The 18,401-nt window shown below is 37.9% G+C and overlaps 1 protein-coding gene across 6 annotated transcripts in view; it reads left to right on the top strand.

Annotated features, from left to right (window-relative positions):
* The first annotated feature begins 965 nt into the window (after positions 1 to 965).
* The window catches only part of adcy2b (adenylate cyclase 2b (brain)), an 88,224-nt gene continuing 70,788 nt past the window's right edge, over positions 966 to 18,401 (top strand). Inside the window, exons 1-4 of one of the 6 annotated variants that reach the window (XM_058753961.1) lie at positions 966 to 1,078; positions 10,829 to 11,035; positions 11,361 to 11,422; positions 14,378 to 15,201. In XM_058753961.1, coding sequence (XP_058609944.1) covers positions 14,851 to 15,201 — 351 coding nt within the window. In that variant the 5' untranslated portion in view covers positions 966 to 1,078; positions 10,829 to 11,035; positions 11,361 to 11,422; positions 14,378 to 14,850. Of the gene's footprint in view, positions 1,079 to 10,445; positions 11,036 to 11,360; positions 11,423 to 14,377; positions 15,202 to 18,401 lie in introns of those variants that run through there. The other 5 variants (XR_009267331.1, XM_058753964.1, XM_058753960.1 and 2 more) reach the window with 5 other exon arrangements.

The raw sequence follows: 18,401 nt of genomic DNA, 5'->3' as shown, positions 1-18,401 counted from the left end.
ACCAGGTGACACTCAGTTGCCTGACAAAATTCCTCAAAAAGTTGGTCTGTGTATCCTCATTCTTGCTGAGGTTTTACCACTAGATGGTGGACTTGCACTTCATGACAAGTCAGAGCTCTGCAGTTAGCACTTCAAAGACAAAAACATAAGTTGATGATAAATTATTCTTATTTGCTAATAAGGACTCAGGCTGAAACAAGGATGTTTATGTGCATGAATTGGTTAAAAGAAAAAATAATTGTTGTCTTTAACCCTGTAATGCCTGACACACGTAATGATAGTCAGAGTTTTTTTATTTATTTTTTATGGAGCAGAATCTTATTGAACAAAATATATATTTAAAAATGCATTAAAGGTTTACAAAAGTGTTTGTGGTATGTGGTTGAGAACCGCTGTCATAGTTGATTTATTAAGCTTTTATGACTCTTGGAAACAGCACCTCAGTTTTATTCAGAGGCACAGACTGAGCAAAAATATGCTGATTGGTGTAGATGCTCATATTAATATGACCAAAATGTGATTAAATTCTTATAGATTTTAATGTTAATCATTGAGGGTTTTTTTTTTTTTATAGCAGTGTATGTATATGCAGGGATATTAAAGCACTTTGTAAACGCTGTTTTTTTTAAAAGGTGCTAAATAAAGCTTTACTTAAAGTTTCACATTTTAGGTATGTGTGACAAGGTGTATAGTATATCAAAATGTTAAAGTGCCAATTATTAACTTTTTGTTCCCATTAATCCAAAATTATTCTATTCTAAAAAAAACAATTCACAATGTGACTTATGTTGGCCTATTAACTTTTTGTTTCAAAATATTGCTTGAACAACTACAAAACATTTCCAAGAAGCTACTAAATAATATTAACACTTAACTATTTAGGCGTGGGATTGAATGAGTGCACTGTGGTTTTGGACACGGGTTATAAGTGAATCACTGAATCGTTCACCTAATCGATTCGTTCAAAAACACTGGTTCACTCGGGAGCGAAGCGCTACTGTGTCGCTGAAGACGAGCGATGTTTCTGCTGCTCTGTCGTTTTGGAGGTATTTTCGTTGGCTGAACGAAACCGGTCCAGGTAACTGCGGAAATATTTGGTCTAAAAATGCAAGGTGCTTAATATTAACGGTTGGCTTATTGAACTGTTGTTCAAAAGCAATGTTTCACACACGGCGTGAATTTCCCGAATATTAGCGCGGCCTACAGTATCACAAGCGATGAAATAATGTATTGTTTTCCTGTTAAACTGGATGTGATATTACTGCTTGAAATGGTGACTTCAGACTGTAAGAGAACATATGATGTTCTGCAATATGATAAAATTTATTACGTGCTTATTAAATTATCAACATGAATGTTTTTGCTAACATTGGATAAACAGGTTTATTTTGTTTCTTTTAGCCTACCCTGCAAAGCCTGACATATGAAATAAGTCAAATATATTTTGAACTCGAAGAGTTTATTGAACCTTTAGACAACAAATGTAAAAAAAAATTGAGTACATCAGATTTTTATGGCTCATACAGTACTTGAGGAAAAAACACCTCAGTTTATTCAGAGGCCCAAACTGAGCAAAAATATGCTATTTGGTGCAAATGCTGATATTTATATGGCCAAAAAGAAACTCTGATAGTGTGTAATGTAGATCAATGAGTTCTTTGTAACAATGCATATTAGTTGTCACTCGACATCTCCCAATAATATGTCTTAAGACGATTTAAATGCTTCTGTTTTATGATTAGATCTCTATTGTTTTATAGATGTCAAAGCTTATAATGCAATGCAATACAATGATGACTGAGAGATAAACGTTTATCAAAAGCCTGATATATAAATTTTGATACTCACTAAAATAAATAAATAAAAAATGGTGTATTGGTAATCAGGTAAATGATTAATTATTAACAGTATAAATGTTATTCTTATGTTTACTTTTACTTTTTTTTAAATCACATTAAAACCTGAAGGTGATCATTTTTAGAATTACACTAAAAGGCTTTTTACTTACAAAAGAAATGTAAACTATTAATCAGATGACAGAAGGCATGTAATCGATTGTGAACTACACTGTAAAAAGTGATAAGTTGCCTTAACTTTAAAAAATTGAGGAAACCTGTAGCCTTAAATTTTAAGTAAACGATAATTTAAAAAATCTGTTAAGTTAATTATCAAGTTCGCTTAACTTTTTTTTTTTTTTATTATTATTATTATTATTATTATTTACTTAATAATTTTAAGGCAACAGGTTTCCTCAATTTTTTTAAGTTAAGTCAACTTATCACTTTTTATAGTGTACTGGCTTTTCAGCAAAGTTGTGTTCATGTTGATCATTTTGCGGCTTTTGTGTTTCAAATATGATACAGTAGGCTTTATAGGGTTTAGAGTGAATGTTTATTGCTAGCTTCGCTTAGTGTGCACATTTTACATGTTCATGAGTCTCCATACATTGACAACCCACAGAACTGTACCATGGTAACTATAGTTTAAGCAAAACATACCATAGTAACTGGAGTCCAATTGTTATTGAAATATAACTGGAAAGTAGCCACAACTGTCATCAAAAAAGAAATTACCATTCATCTTAAGTGTGATTAAATGTCATGGCAGACAAAAAAAATGGAATCATGTTATTTCATGGTATATTATCATCACATCAATTTTTTTTCACTGTGTGGTCAAACGATTAATCGCATCCAAAATAAAAGTTTTTGCTTACAAAATATATGTCTGTGTACTGTGTATATTTATTGTGTATATATAAATACACATACATGCATGTATATGTTTAAGAAAAATGTTATGTTTATATGTTATATATATTTATATATAATATAAATATATACATGTAAATATATTTTCAAAATATATATTGTGTGTTTGTATTTTTATGTACATAATAAATATATTATACAGTACACACACACATATTATGTAAACAAAAACGTTTATTTTGGATGCGATTAATCGTTTGACAGCACTACTTTTTTTGTACAAAAAATAAGGCTTTATGGTTAACTTTCTAGCTAAGCACCCCAACATTTTTAGTCTGTAAAAAGATACCCAATATATTGAGAGAGAAAGAAAGAAGAAGGAAAAGGTTAAGAGAAAAAGACTTGATAGAAATCGCTTCTTCCTCATGATGTGAGATGATGTTTGAAGAAGCTCCAGAGAGATAATAGAGTCAAACACAGGACTGAGCAATTGGACCCAGGCTGACAGGGAAGAGAGACGAATCAAAGTCTTCTCCAAAACACCTCCAAGCAGCTCCAGCAGTAATGAAGCCCTGCGAAACGCAGGCTGCTGAGGCATAAAATATGCGTTGCTATTTTGAGAGACGTATTTGGAAAAAAAAATCGAAATAATGCTGGATATGCAGATAGATTTGGCCTCCTTTCTGCACAGAAATTTGTATAAAAATAGACGTGCATCGTTCTTCGTGAAACAATCGGTGCGTCGCCATATAAGCTGTAAACAGCTTGTTTTCTGGAACACTTAGTAAATACGAGATTTCCAGTATACCGCATTGTCTCTTCTCCTCATCAGTACACAAAACCACAACTTCTCAATGACAAAAGATGTGTCATCTGAAACCAGCAGCTTTCCATGTTGCTTACGATGTGAACGGCAAGTCTGCACAAAGGAATTGAGGTGCTGAGGTGTTGTCAGATATCTATGCAAATCTTCAGAAGCTCAAGATGAAGGTTTCCTCACGCCGGGCAGATTGTTAAACTGCTCTATTTTTCAGAGTACGCTGAAGCCTGCGGCTGGGAAACAATTTATATAACTTCATTAAAATGTCCTTTCTCATCGTTCTGCCATCATGTCTATTTTTGAACGTTGTCACACAAAGTGTAACCGTATTGATTATATTTTATGGCTGCACTTGTTTCCTTTGAAAAGAGAGCAGTTCCCTTTTTTTGGAGCGAAATGAGTTTTGGGTTGGGCTCAATATGCTCCTGTCACTTGTAATTCTTTCTCCTCTGACAGTGGACCTCGCTTAATGAACCAGACGTTGATGAGGAGGAGACTTATATGGCAACTAGGCCATATCTTCAAAGATTTATTGAAAGGCTCTTATCTATCGGTGCAGGTACGGAAAGATAAGTCTTTTCGAGTCTAGACGTGTTCGCTGTGACGTATAATTGCAACGTATTTTTGGCTGTGGGGATAAAACACAAAGCAGCCCCTAATTAACTGATGACACCCCAATTACATGTTCAACAAAACCACCATCCATCCTGATACGCCATCACTGTTGTTACTCAGTATCACTGACATAAGGGGTGAAAAGAGTCAGGAAACTTGCCTCGAGAGAATCCAATTAATTCTCCCTCGTTACGCCACCGCTGCAAGCCAAAGACAAAAGAGGTTCTCGCAGGAGATGTCGGGAAGTTGCTTCTTTTGCTCCCTGATACGAATTAGCCTACTTCTAGCTTGTTGCCATGGAGGCAAATATTTTAACTTTGGCTTTATATACGCATACTTGATTTTACACAGAGGGGTGGACTTGTGGTGGTTTGTTTGTGTAATATATTATGTGAATATTATGTAATAAGTTTCCTCCTACTTTTCTTTGGAGTCTAGTTTATTTAGAAACATAAACATTGATGCATAACCCAATGTCCTGTATTATATTTGATTATATTGTGTGACTGTTATATAATATTACATTTTGAGTCTAGTTTTAGAAATATGAACACTAGCACATAAACCATGGTAAATGTTATATTTTATTTTATTACTTGAATATTATGTAACATACATTTCCTCCTACTTTCCTTCAGAATCTAGTTTATTTAGAAACAAACATTGACTTATAACCCATGTTAAATATTATATTACGTTTGATTATATTAATTTATGCGAACATTATCTAATATTACATTTCCTCCTACTTTAACGTCTAGTTTATTTAGAAACATAAACATCGAATATCCCATGTTAAATGTTATATTATATTTAATTTTATATAAATTTATGCGAATATTATCTAATATTCAATTTCCTCCTACTTCCCTTTAAAGTCTAGTTTATTTAGAAACATAAACATTGAAGTATAAACCTATGTTAAATATTACATATTTGATTAGGCCTATATTAAATTAATAAACTAGTTTATTTAGAAATATAAATATACATGATGTGTGACTTTATATTATATTGTATTTGATTGTGTATGATTACTACTTTCCTTAGAGTCTAGTTTATGTGGAAATATAAACATTGAGGCATAACCCATGTTAAATATTAATATTAGTATAGTATTTTATATGAAATATATTAGATTAGCTTAGTGCCTAATTCTTCCCCTATTTTGTAAGTAATTGTTGTGTTGTTTTGACATAACAGTTTTAATATCCTAAATAACATTTCTCTTTGTTAAAAATGCTAAACAGTATTTTATTTATTTATTTATTGGAATACCGTTATTAATTCATTACAATGAAACTCTATAATATGTATTTTTTAATATACACAACTATCAGAGACTGAAGTCTCAGAAGCCTAAAGTATAAATCTCAGCAAAGGTTCCTGGTTTATTTTAAATCAGACATAACCAAAAATGAATCACACTTTAGTAAGGGAGTCAGTCGATAACTCAGTAACCATTTACTGACTGAGTGAGTCTGATTCAGGATGCTAATTCACAAGCAGGTTTGTGACTCTTTGGCCCAGTTTCATAGACAGGGTTTAGCCTAAGCCAGGATTAGGCTATAGTTTAATTAGGACATTTAAGTAATTTTTATAAACATGCCTTAGAAAAAAGCATTACTGGTGTGCATCTTGAGATAAAACAAGGACATGTTTTAAGATCAATCAGTGCAAGTTTGTTTCTGTTGAAACAGCTCAGATTCATATTTTAGTCTAGGACTAGGTTATAAGCATTGTGACTTTAAAGGACGTTTGCTAAAAGTATACCATTGCAAAGATATTTCCAACTTCTTTTTACCCCTTAAATGCTGTGAACTCCACTGTGAATGTGAGCATATCAGGACCCTTAGTCCACCTTGGGAGTTGAAGTTTGATAAAACCACATAAGCTTTGTCGGGTATTGCCAATAGCAGCCAGATTTGAAATGACTGTTGCAAATTTTTACAATAGTCTCATTTGCGGCCAGTCACGGTCAGGAATCCTGTTATCGTATATGTGAAATTAAAAACGGCATTGTTTTCCTTCCACATTGTTTTAGAGTACGTAGTTAATTTTGAAACATAAACACAAATGCATAACCCATGGTAAATTGCATCAAATTACCCAATTACAACAAACATGTTACATCAAAACATGATGTGAAATCAGGAGGAAACATCAACTGAAGCAAACTTAATGGTATTAGGGGTTAGTGAGTGACCCAGGGAATGCAATTTGCTCCTCTAAGCCAAATTCTCAAGCAGATGTGCTCGTCCGTGCATATGGGCCTATTTTAAAGGAAGGTACAAAAGTTTAAGGCTGGTCAGATTTTAAATTAATTGGTGCATTAGTGCATGTAGAGCTTTAATGGGCATTACAGGCCCGTGAGAAACAACCCGTGATGTTACCGACTTGAGAGAGCCTCACTGTGTAAGGCTGACATTGAACATCTAAAATGTGTGCGCAACAGAATATGCACATATACGAGAAGGCTAATATATTATCACACACATACTGAGAGTCGTTTCTTTGTTCCCTGCTCTCATTCTGTCATCCCCACCCAGCAGATGTTATGCATCACTTCACAGTTACAGGAAGAAATGAAATAAACACACTGGGAAATGTCCAAATTACCAAAGGTGTGTATGACAAACAAAATGATCTGTCGACAAAATGCTCTGCAGTTAAAATTCCTGCCGCCCGGCCCATTAACTCCATTCCGCATCCTCCCTCTGCATGTTGTCTTGTTGGCCTGTTTAAGGTCTATTTTTGGCTCTTTGTTGAGAAGGTTGGAGATACCTACCTCTTTTACGTCTTCAAAATGTCCTAAACCCACCAATCGGATGGTGCGATCGTTTCCAGCCGTTCTCAGCTTCAACACTGGCCAGTTTAACAATGGCTTGAACTTTTTAGCTGGCTGTGAAATTGGCCTCTTGACCTGTGGTTGACATTTGTATGGATCCTGAAAGATTGGCTTCATTGACCTTTTCGCTTTCATGAGGGCTTTCTGTCCATATCGAGAGGACGCTTCGTGCGGCGACTAGTAATAACCAGTAATGATTTGGTATGTGAGATTACAGGCAGATTCTGGTTTGAGCATCTTGAGATGCCTGCAGTCTGTCCTTGCAGATAAGAGGCTCTTCAGACAGATTATTACTGAGATGGAAGACTCGAGCAGGGACTGAAGTATTAAAGAACATGAGTTAGAAGTTAGACTTTCAAACCTCGCCAGAGATGGTGCTGTGCCTCCCTTAATGATTTAAACCCCCTGCTGCTGCTTTCAAGTAGAAGTTCACTCAAAAAGTAACATTCTGTCATCATTGACTCATCCCCATGTCCTAACAACCGTGTATGTTGTTATTTTTTTTCTGTGGAACACAAAAGGAAGATTTATGAATATTTATATTTATAATATTTAGAAAAATTTAGAATGTTTATGCAGCTCTACATAAACCATAAATACCATAAACGTACACTGTATTTTTCTAAGTTGCAAATGAAAAATGAAAGGTTTGTGTACTTTTGTGTATTTTACAATAAAATACTATTTCAGTCTTTCAACTTTCAATTACTTAAGTTATAAGTGAGAATAGTTCCAAAGTAAATCAAACTCTTTTCTCTTTTTCTCAGTGTAGTCCATATCTCTTATTCCCAGTATTTGAAGTCTTCTGAAAAGAGACAATAGCGTTATGTAAGTGGGAAAATATCATTATTTATAAATTTAAGTCATTATTTACTGATAATCTTCCATGACACGTAGCTGTTTACTCAAAAGCAGGTGTGACTGGAGTCAGTGAATTGAACTTGTGAAGCATATCAGTGAATTAATAGTTCTTTTGAGCTGTTCTTTTAAATAAACCAGTTGTTTACACATACTAAACAATGAATCAGACTGATTCATTTAGAAAGCTGATTTCAGCTCAAATATGCAGGTTGTCAGTCCTGTGTCGTGTGTTTCCCGCCCTCATGTGTCCTTATATGGTCTTTTTCCTGTCCTTGTTTAGTTTGATTATGATTCTGTTCAGCTGTGTGTGTTTAATTATTCTGTGTATTTAGTTCCTGCCTGTTTAGTTCCTTTTCGTCTGGTCTACTTGTTATGTTCCTGTGTGTCTCAGCCTTGCCTTGTCTGGCCCTGTTAGAGTTTATTGAAGACTGTCATTTTGAAGGTTATCCTTGTCTCTGTGGTCCTCGGTCCACAGGTATTCTCAAGTTAATGGTTCAGTGCAGGGGAAATTTTAGTCTGTTCCTTACACAAGCTTGAAATGTAGTTGTATGAACAATTTTAAAGTTTTTTTTGTTTGTATATGTGTTTTTTTTTTTTTCTATAGCATTTGTATGGATAAAATCTGTGTGAAGGTTCTTAAAATATAATTTTATTTTGTTCCACAGAATAAAAAAAGTCATCAGTGTTTGGAATCACAGGAGGGAAAAAAATGCATGAAATCTTCTGGCAAGTGCCGTTTTCTTTCCTGTGTTGATATATTTCCTGTTGAAGCAGTAGGTTTGCTAAATCGTTAAAATTCTCAACGTTTTAAGTTTTTAAAGATAATTTTAGGATGTTACATAAGATTTCTATTTAAATAAATGTCATTCTTTTAAACTTTCCATTCATCAGAGTATCCTGAAAAAATGTAACAGTTTCCAGAACTGTTTTCAACATTGATAAAACTTTTTTTATTTTTTTAATAGAATAAATTTAAATTTGAATAAAACAAAGTTTGAAAAAATAGTTATTTTAGATTTCAATAACATTTCACAATGTTGATCAAATAAATGCAGCCATTGTGAGTGTGAGATGTCTTTTCAGAAACATTATAACATTCTACAAACTTTTGAATGGTAGCATAACTAAAAGACTCAATATCCATTGATTTAATGGGATCTTTGAGACGCAGGTGTTGTGTTCCAGATAGTCAGGATCCAGACTTGTCAATGCTCAGTAGGACAACAATTTGGCTTGTAAGCTCTCCAATCAAAGTCTATTGATGATAATACCACACAACATGGCAACAGTGAGCTTCAAGCAATGTAGAGATGTCACCTCCATTACTGGAGGCTAGAGATTACTGATGATGCCTCATGCACTTGAATAAGATGAGGATTGCACCAGCAAACGAAGGTCATGCTTCAGGTTGCACTGGCTGGCTTTGTCCATTAAATTCAGAGAGCGTATGTATACATGCATTTGTGTGGCTGTGGAGCTCTTCAGATGTGCACATCTAATGAGATCATCAACCCATTTCACTGGACAGACTCAAAATTCAGCAGAGTGCCACAGTCTCGCACTGCCATTAGGCCAGAACCGCTTTAATGGAGGCTGTCTAACGAGGGTCTTTTATGCCTATTTTCAACTGTGCATTGCTTCGCATGTGTTTCATGTGAACATAAGCCTCAGACTTGGACTCCATATGGGGATCCAAGGTGGTGAAGCAAAAAAAAAAAAAGGGCGTAACTTAGATCGTCTCAGTATTTCAGCTCAATGCTTCAGGTCCTCTCTGGCTTGGCGATTTGGCTGACAACAACAAGCAGATGTTTTGGAGGACAGTGCAAGCAAATTAGACAAGGAGCAAGGATGAGTATGTTAGTAAACCCTACCATTCAATAGTTTGAGGTCAGTAAGATTTTTTGTATGATTTATTTATTTTGAAGAAATTAATACTTTTATTCAGTAGTGATGAATCTAAAGTGACAGTGAAGATCTGTTACAAAAGATTTATAGTTCAAATAAATGCTGTTCTTTTAAACTTCTCCAATATTTATTTTTTTACAATTTCCACAAAATTATTAAGCAACACTTTTTTCAACATTGATAATAATCAGAAATGTTTCTTGAGCAGCAAATCAGTATATTAGAATGACTTCATGTGACACTGAAGACTGGAGTAATGATGGTGAAAAATCAGCTTTGCATCACATTTTTAAATATATTCAAATAGAAAGCTGTTATTTTAAATTGTAATATTTCACAATATTACTGTTTTTGCTGTATTTTTATTCAATTAAATGGAGGCTTGGTGAGCATAAGAGACTTCTTTAAAAATCACAACATCAGCTTTTGAATGGTAATATGTATCCTAAGTTAATTTCAGTACACATTTCAAAGAGAAAAACCCTCTGAAGAAAGGTGCAAGGCTCAAATTTTGCATAAATTTCCGGGCTTATCTTCGATGAGCTTTATCCACCATGCCACAACAGTCTAATATGGATGACATGAATTTAAATAGCCTATTATAGATATGATTACCTGTCATGCGTAGAGTCAAATTTGCATTTGTTTTCATTCCTGTAGGTTTAGTGGGTTCTGACATCCAACTTTTCTTGAATAGGTGACGGCACATTGTCATTTCTACAGGTCATCGCTTCAGGGCCTCAAGACCAGATCTGATTTCTCTTTGATCTATTATCCTTATATCCCTCTATTTTTTTGTTTCATTTCAAGGGGGGAAATGAGCATATGGAATATAGTCCTGTATTATTTGATTCAATAATTCAGTTTTGAATTATTCCCTTCAGCTGTCTTCAGTTGAATGTTTAATCACTGATTGCCATGATTTCACCCACAAGTGCACTCTCACCTCAAGTGTCTCTCGTAACAGTGCTGGTGGGCAGCTATAATGACTGCTTTGTTATTAATAAGGTGAAAGACGTTTCAATAATGTTCATGTTATTTGAACAAGCTGTGTCTTTCTTTTGCAAGTGCGGCATCGACTTGAGAAGATCTGGGAGTTTCTCTCTTCACAGAGCTCTTGACCAGCGCGGCTGCTGACTCAACTGAAGCAGACAATTTATTGTCTAATTACCTCTGGAGAGTGTAATCACAGTCACCCCTCGCAGCTTCACAAGACCTTCTGGAATACAACAGGATTACTTAGTACATAAAGAGAGTCTTCTGAGAGACTCGCAGGTAAAAGAGCAACAGCTGGTGACGGTGATTTTAACAAGTACGACATGTTCCTGCATCTTCTGTCAAGTCCCTATCCATTATTCCTAAGCATTAGCTGCCTCGAAAATCAGAAGCAAAGTATAGGTTGGGTTGCGAGGTGAGCAAAGACAGCTTCACTTTAAAGCTAAACCTTGACAGGAATGTTATTACAGGACCAACAAGGATCTTGGAGCTACAAGGAAATGTTTATCATGTTTCCTGTTTCCTCTCCTTTCTTCTCAACCAGTCTGTTGTCTTTGTTTTTTCATTCATTAATGCTGTTATTATTGTAAATATCTCCCCATAGGAAAGGAAAATGAAGGAGATCTCTTTAATACCCCCATTGTTTCTCCTAGACTGCATATGCAGGTGAGATTATATCGAGCAAATGGAGGCTTTAGTGTATGGCTGCTGCTTCTGAGCTTTTATTCCTGAGAAATAGATCTAATTGGAAGCCAACGTATTAAAAAGTAATTGTGAGGAAAAAGTTTAAAAAAATATTTAGTTGTTTTGTATATAAAGTCAAAATTGTGAGATACAAAACTTATCTAAAGCCTCAATGTTAAGAAACAAATCATAATTCACTTTATTTTATTATTATTATTGTTTTACTCTGAGGCAGAAACTCTTTCTTAAATCTCATATTTGTCTCCTAGAGTTTCAAGTTAGATTTTTCTGTGCCAAGGTTCTCAAAAGTCTGAAATCAGAAGTTCATCAGTATGAACTAAAACATTTTTAATCAAATTCTTCCAAGACCAAATTGTCTTACATATACTAGGTATTATTTTTTTTATTATTTATTTTTAAATGTGATTTATATTAATGGTTGTAGTTTATTAATAGTATGGTTTATTTATTTTTCAACGACTATCATAATTGTTATATATATATATATATATATATATGAAGAGTTCACTTGCAAAAACAGATGACTCCGTTTTTAACATTTCTCAGAAATCATTAATTGTGCATTCCAATTAATCTCAATCAAACTGCAGTTTGGTTATTTTGACTAGGTTAAAAAATAACTTTTAAAAAAAAACAGCTCACTAACACAATAAAAGCATGATAACTGTCACGCCCCTGGACTGTTTTGTTGTGTTTTTGCTCCCCATGAGTTCCGTGACCCAGTTTCTCCCTTGTATTATGTCATTTGGTTCAGGTGTGTCTGGTGATTAGTCCCACGTTAGTCTGTGCATTTAAGCCCCAGTCTGTCCAGTCTGTGTTCGTGTGTCTCTCCTGTTTCCAAGTGTGGATAACCCTTTGTTCTGGATATTAGTAAAGGCTGTTTGTTTAATCCATGGCACCATGTTCCTTCCAGCAGCGAAACTGTGACAGAAGACCCGACCGAATACGGTTACCTCCGTGTGTTCCCTCTGTTTTTGTTTCTGTTTTTTCCTCAGTGTTTTGTTTCCATAGTGTTTCCCTTATGTATGCCCTCCTTCGCCCGGAATTCCTCCTCCTCCTGCTGGAGCAGGGGGAGCGATCGCTGCGTTTGTGGAGTGGATTCTGGCGAGAAACGGATCGCCCCTCACCGTCTCTCCCGAGGATGAACCACTCCAGACCCAGAGCCCAGCCCACCAACTCCCCGTGGTGCGGAGCATCAGCCCGAGCCCACCGATGACAGAGAACCAATTCCTGCCGCAATCTGCGAGCCAGCGCAATGTCGAGCAACTGAACGGAGGATTGCCCTGGAGGCAGAGCCGATTCCGTCAGACCGGGTGCAAGAGCCAGCGACCATGCCCCCCCGCGAGGGAGCAAGCCGTGAGCGTGGAGTGGAGCTCTTCCCCCTGCACCACGGCTTAGCTGATTGTACATCTGGGGCTGCTGGACTTAGAAGGGGACCTGATAGACTGGGAAACTGATCTGGAGATCGACCTGCCCCCTCTCCTCTCTCCATCGTCCCCGCTGGTCCCATCCAGCCCTCCTTCGTCTCCTGTCCCCGGGTCCAGCCGGGAGTGGGCTTTGAGCCCGGAGGCTCACGAATGACCACCCACCTGTCCGCTCCTGCCTCCTCCACCGCTGTTGTCTAGCACCCTCTCTACTCACCCTCAGCTCACCATCTATGCAGTGCGAGCTCTTCGGGACTGCCATCCTCCAACACCGCCGTGGTTTGAGTATCCCTCACCTCCGCCTCAAGCCTCCGAGGCCCGGACTCCGCCTCAGCCCGTTGACCCAGTGGCTCCACCTTGGCTCCTAGCTCCCTTGCCTCCACCGTCACCCGTCGATCCACCAGCTCTGCCGGGCTCCCTCGTCCCTCTGGCTCCACCTTGGTCTGGCATCGACCATCCTGCACCTCAGGAATCCACTCTTTCGTCTGCGCCTTGTCCCTTCGTCCCTCAGGCTCCTTCATCCCCTCGGCTCCTCCTCAATCCTCAGTCGCTCCGGCTCCTCTCCGGATCTCCTCCTCGGCCTCGGTCGCCAGAGCCCTTGGCTCCACCCTGGCCCCCGGATCCTCGGCATCCCCCTGGCTCGTTGGCTCTCCATCTCAGCCTCGGGCTCCTCCACCACCTGCTCCGCCACCGATGGTCGGCCCCCTGGAGTCGGCGGCCATTGCTCCTCCATGGCTCCTCCCTCCATCGGCTCCACCTTGGGCCACTGTTATGGCTGTGGCCTGGGTCCCGCTAGGCTCCTCCTGTTCCGGCTCCCTCCTTTCTCCTCCCTGGCTCCTCCCTCCTTCATCACCGCCCTGGAATCTGTCTGCCCGCTCCCCCATCCCCGGTTGAAATGTCACGCCCCTGGACTGTTTTGTTGTGTTTTTGCTCCCCATGTGTTCTGTGACCCAGTTTCTCCCTTGTATTATGTCATTTGGTTCAGGTGTGTCTGGTGATTAGTCCCTCGTTAGTCTGTGCATTTAAGCCCCAGTCTGTCCAGTCTGTGTTTGTGTGTTTCTCCTGTTCCCAAGTGTGGATAACCCTTTGTTCTGGATATTAATAAAGACTGTTCGTTTGATCCATGGCTCTGTGTTCCTTCTGGCAGCGAAACTGTGACAACATAATTTTCAAAAAACATTTTTTTTTTTTTTTTTAAAGTTATCTGTTTTTGCAAATAAACTTCATACCTATATTATATATATATGTAATATAGGTATGAAGATTGTAATATAGAATTACTTATTTACTATATACTACACAAGGGATTTTATATTTTTTATTTATATTATGTTTGTTTCCACCTAAGATACTATATATATATATAATTTATGTCATTATCTAAGGAATTTTATATTATTATATTATATACAATGTTTAGATGTAGATTTGTTTATATTAACGTTATTTCTTTTCATTTATTTATTTAATTTTTTTTTTTTTTCCACTCTAGGAATTCCACCCAAGAAATATCTGAAGAATCAGAGTTGATACTTCAGTGAAGCATAACCATGCAAAAGTCTCCTGAGCTATGAAAGGGCAACGTCTGAGCGACACATTTTCCTCTGGGTGTCTAATCAGTCATCTCTGATTAACTCATATCATTGAACCTGCCACGCGCTGCATAGCAGACATTATACTGCGCCTGCTGGATCTCTGTCAAGCCCACCACTCCCTTTCCTCTCTCCTCCCTTTTCCTCTTCTCTTCCCTTCACATTCTTTTAAAGACTTTCTCTTCCTCTCTCCGACACAGACTCTACAAAGTCAGTAGTACTAAGAGCTCGCACTCTGTCAAACAAACACACACACACTCTCTCTCTCTCTCTCTCTCTCTCTCCGTCTCTCTCTCCTCCTCCTCCTCTCACACGCTCTCTCGTGCGTGTCTCAGTCGCTCTCCGCTGCTCAGTTCATCATGTTGGCTGGAGAATGCTGCGTGCGGCAGCGCTCTCTCTCCTGCCCTGGCGCGGGACGCATCTGTCCCACCCGCCGCAGTTGAGCACTCTTACAGAGGAGGACGAGCCAGAACGGCAGCAGCAAGAGGAAGAGGACGAAGACGAAGGCTCCGGGGTCCAGACGGACCTCATGTTCCAACAGACGGCGTACCTGCTGGAGGGTCCGGAGGACATGGTGGCGTCGTCTGGGGGGCTGAAGTCTCCGGACTGGGTATACGAGTCCTACTACCGTATGAGCCAGCAGCATCCACTCATCGTGTTCCTGTTGCTCATCGTCATGGGAGCATGTCTAGCTCTGCTCGCCGTGTTTTTTGCCACCGGACTGGTGAGACTCTGTTCTTTATCCACCTACTCTTCTGTACTTTTCTGTCTTGCATTGGACCACAGTGCTTCTCAGGTGGTTCTCAACTGGTTTTGCTTCAGAACTTTGCATTGGACATCAAGTTGGGACTCAACAGTTGAGCCCAAAACTAAATTTCCGCTTTTATTTTACCTTGCTTAGTTTTGACCATGGTTTTCAGGATGATGGCATGTTGTGTAAGCTGCTCATATTGGCATCTATTAAATTTGGCTGGCTTCTACAAAGTTAGAGATGAATGTGTGCTGAAATACCGTATAGTTTGATTAGTCACACAGACTTTGATGTCAATAGTAAAGAGATTTGGGAAGTGCTTTCTCCTCCCTCTTAAAAGTTGATAAGATTGTTTATTTTTCTACACAAACTATGCACAATTATGTTGTTATTTGAATTTAACATTGCATTTTCACTTCTGTTTGCAACCCCATCAGAAAAGACATACCAGTTGAGAACCACTCATCATATTTCACCCAAAAATTGGCATTGACATCATATTGTTATGAACTTGTATGATTTTCATTTTTCTGTGAAACACAAAAAGAGAAATTGTGAAGAATGTTTCGGTCGCTCTTTTTCTTTTAATTACAAAAAATAGTGACTCAGGTTTTTAAGCTTCAAAAAAGGCAAAAGCATTATAATACTGTTCCTAGTTTGTTGTAGTCATACGATACTTTTTTGTGAGTAACAGAGCAACATATAAGCTGTTCACAAAACCTATCTGAATGATTAATTCATAAATTAGTAACACAGTTCACAAATTCACTTTTATGACACTAAACAGATTGTAGGTGCACTTTCTGTGTGTTCCTCAAACAAAGCTGTCATGACTTCAGTAGACCAGGCATATAAGTCATAAAAAACACTTGTAAGACACTTCTATGTCAATTTTGAAGCTTGAAGTCTTCAGTTCACATCCGTTGTGATGTAAAAAGAATGAAAAGTCATTGTAAACAGGAAGACTGTTATACAGGTTTGGAACAACATGAGGGCGAGTAAACGATGACTGAATGTACATTTTTGGGTGAGCTATCACTTTAAAATGTTTTTGTTTTGTTCCTATTTTGGGAGGTCATTCATTTTCCTCTCTCGTCCCACAGTTGTGGTTGTGGTAGCGCTGCAGAAATTTTTTTTTTTTTTCTCTGTGAGAGAGTGTTTTTACCCGTGTGTGGAGTGCAGCACTCTCTCTGTGTCTACGCGTGTGTGTTTTTTTCTCTCCGTGGCAGATTGTATGAATCTCTCTGGTGAGAGAGCCGTTTCTGAGAGCGCCACTTCTGCAACCCTCATTTTCACCTGCTGTTTCACTCGTTCTTTCTCTGACTCTCTTTCTCTCTCACCAGATGCTCAGTTGTCTGTGTTTATGTGTAATGGGTTTGTAGATTATTGCAGTCGGTGCGCTTGGAGTGCACTGTAAACCCTAAGGTTGCCTCAATGTAATGAAGTATTCTCTGTGTGTAGTCTAATGTGGAGAACTTGAACCAATTCATTTAAGTTAACTAGTTGCGAGAAGACTATGATTTGGAATTAAAAACTCTCTTGATTCTAAACTATTTACACGTTGCTCCCCATTAGAGGTTTGCGAAACTATATATTTCAAAACCAGCTGGTCTGTGGGTCACCTGAACAACTAGTCAACTAATTGTAAGACCTGCATAACTGAGATTTTTCTGGTTCACCTGACCCTAATTTTTCTTATCATATTTGCACTTCTGTTCAAAAGCATACGGTCAGATTTTTTAAATATTTCAGTATTCAGCATGAATTAATTAAAATCGACAGCATACTCTTTTAAGATGTTACAAAAGATTTATATTCAACCAATAATCATTTTTTTTAAGATTTGTTTTTGGTGTTTTTGCTTTTATTATGATAGTGCAGATAAGAGCTGACAGGAAGCAAATTGGGAGAGAGGGGGCAGGATAGAGAAAGTTCCTTAATTAGGGATTTGAACTCGGGACGCCCGTAGCACAACAGCGCTGTATGTCGGCGCGCTGCCAACAAGGCTATTGGCGTTGACATCCAAAGACCATTAACAAAAATTTATCACACTTTCCAAAAAAATATTAAGACGTACAACTATTTGTGAGACAATGATAAGAAATGTTTCTTGAGTCAAGTCACCTTTATTTATATGCTTTTATGTGCTTTTAACAATACAGATTGTGTCAAAGCAGCTTTACAGTATTAAATAGGAAAATAGTGTGTAGTAATGCAAAAGGACAACAGTAAACGCTAAATTTTCAGTTAAAGGCAGTTCGTTGAATCATTGAATTCAGTGATGTCATTGTGCAGCTCAGTTCAGTTCAAATAGTATCTGTGCAATGAAGTTGACGAAATCGCTACAAATTAAGTGTCCCCAACTAAGCAAGCCAGAGGCGACAGCGGCAAAGAACCAAAACTCCATCTGTGACAGAAATGGAGAGTAAAAAAACAGGAGAAACCAGGCTCAGTTGGGGGGCCAGTTCACCTCTGGTCAGACAAAACCAGCAGTTTAATTCCAGGCTGCAGCCAAGTCAGATTGTGCAGAGGACTCGTCTGGTTCCCACCGTCTTGTGCCGATGGCCATGTAGGTGACAAGGTCTTCATTGGAGATTTGTCTAGTTGTCCTGATCTCCGCTGACATTCAAGGCTGTAGAGGTCGATTCTAGGTCCTGATCCACCATCTGGTCTTGATGCAGACTGGATCCGGGTGACTGCAGTGACCATCTGATCTGGATACGGACTGGATCTGGTGGCTATGGTGACCTCGGAATAAGAAAGAAACAGACTAATATTAGCGTAGATGCCATTCCTCTTATGATGTAACAAGTACATTGGGTGTTATGGGAAGTGGGAAGTGGGAACAATTTAACGTTGTAACCTGTATGTCTTTGGGCTGTGGGAGGAAACTGGAGTACCCAGTGTAAACCCACACTAACACAGGGAGAACATACAAACTTCACACAGAAAGGCATTCGGTCTGAAACACAGGGGTCTCGAAATGTTCAATCTATACAATGTTAGATCTAATGATCTATATCTCTATATAGTTATTTTTTGCTTTAAATAAGGTCTTTGTGTAATCAAAATGTTTGATACAATAGAATTATTTTTCATTATTTCAATTATTAACAATTATTTCATAATTCTTGTCACCAGTGTCATTATCACAAAAAAACAAACAAACAAAT

The sequence above is a fragment of the Onychostoma macrolepis genome, chromosome 19 (assembly GCF_012432095.1).
Source record: "Onychostoma macrolepis isolate SWU-2019 chromosome 19, ASM1243209v1, whole genome shotgun sequence".
Classification (NCBI taxonomy): Eukaryota; Metazoa; Chordata; class Actinopteri; order Cypriniformes; family Cyprinidae; genus Onychostoma; species Onychostoma macrolepis.
The sequence above is the reverse complement of the archived record's forward strand: the minus strand, read 5'-3'. Positions and strand labels throughout refer to the sequence as shown.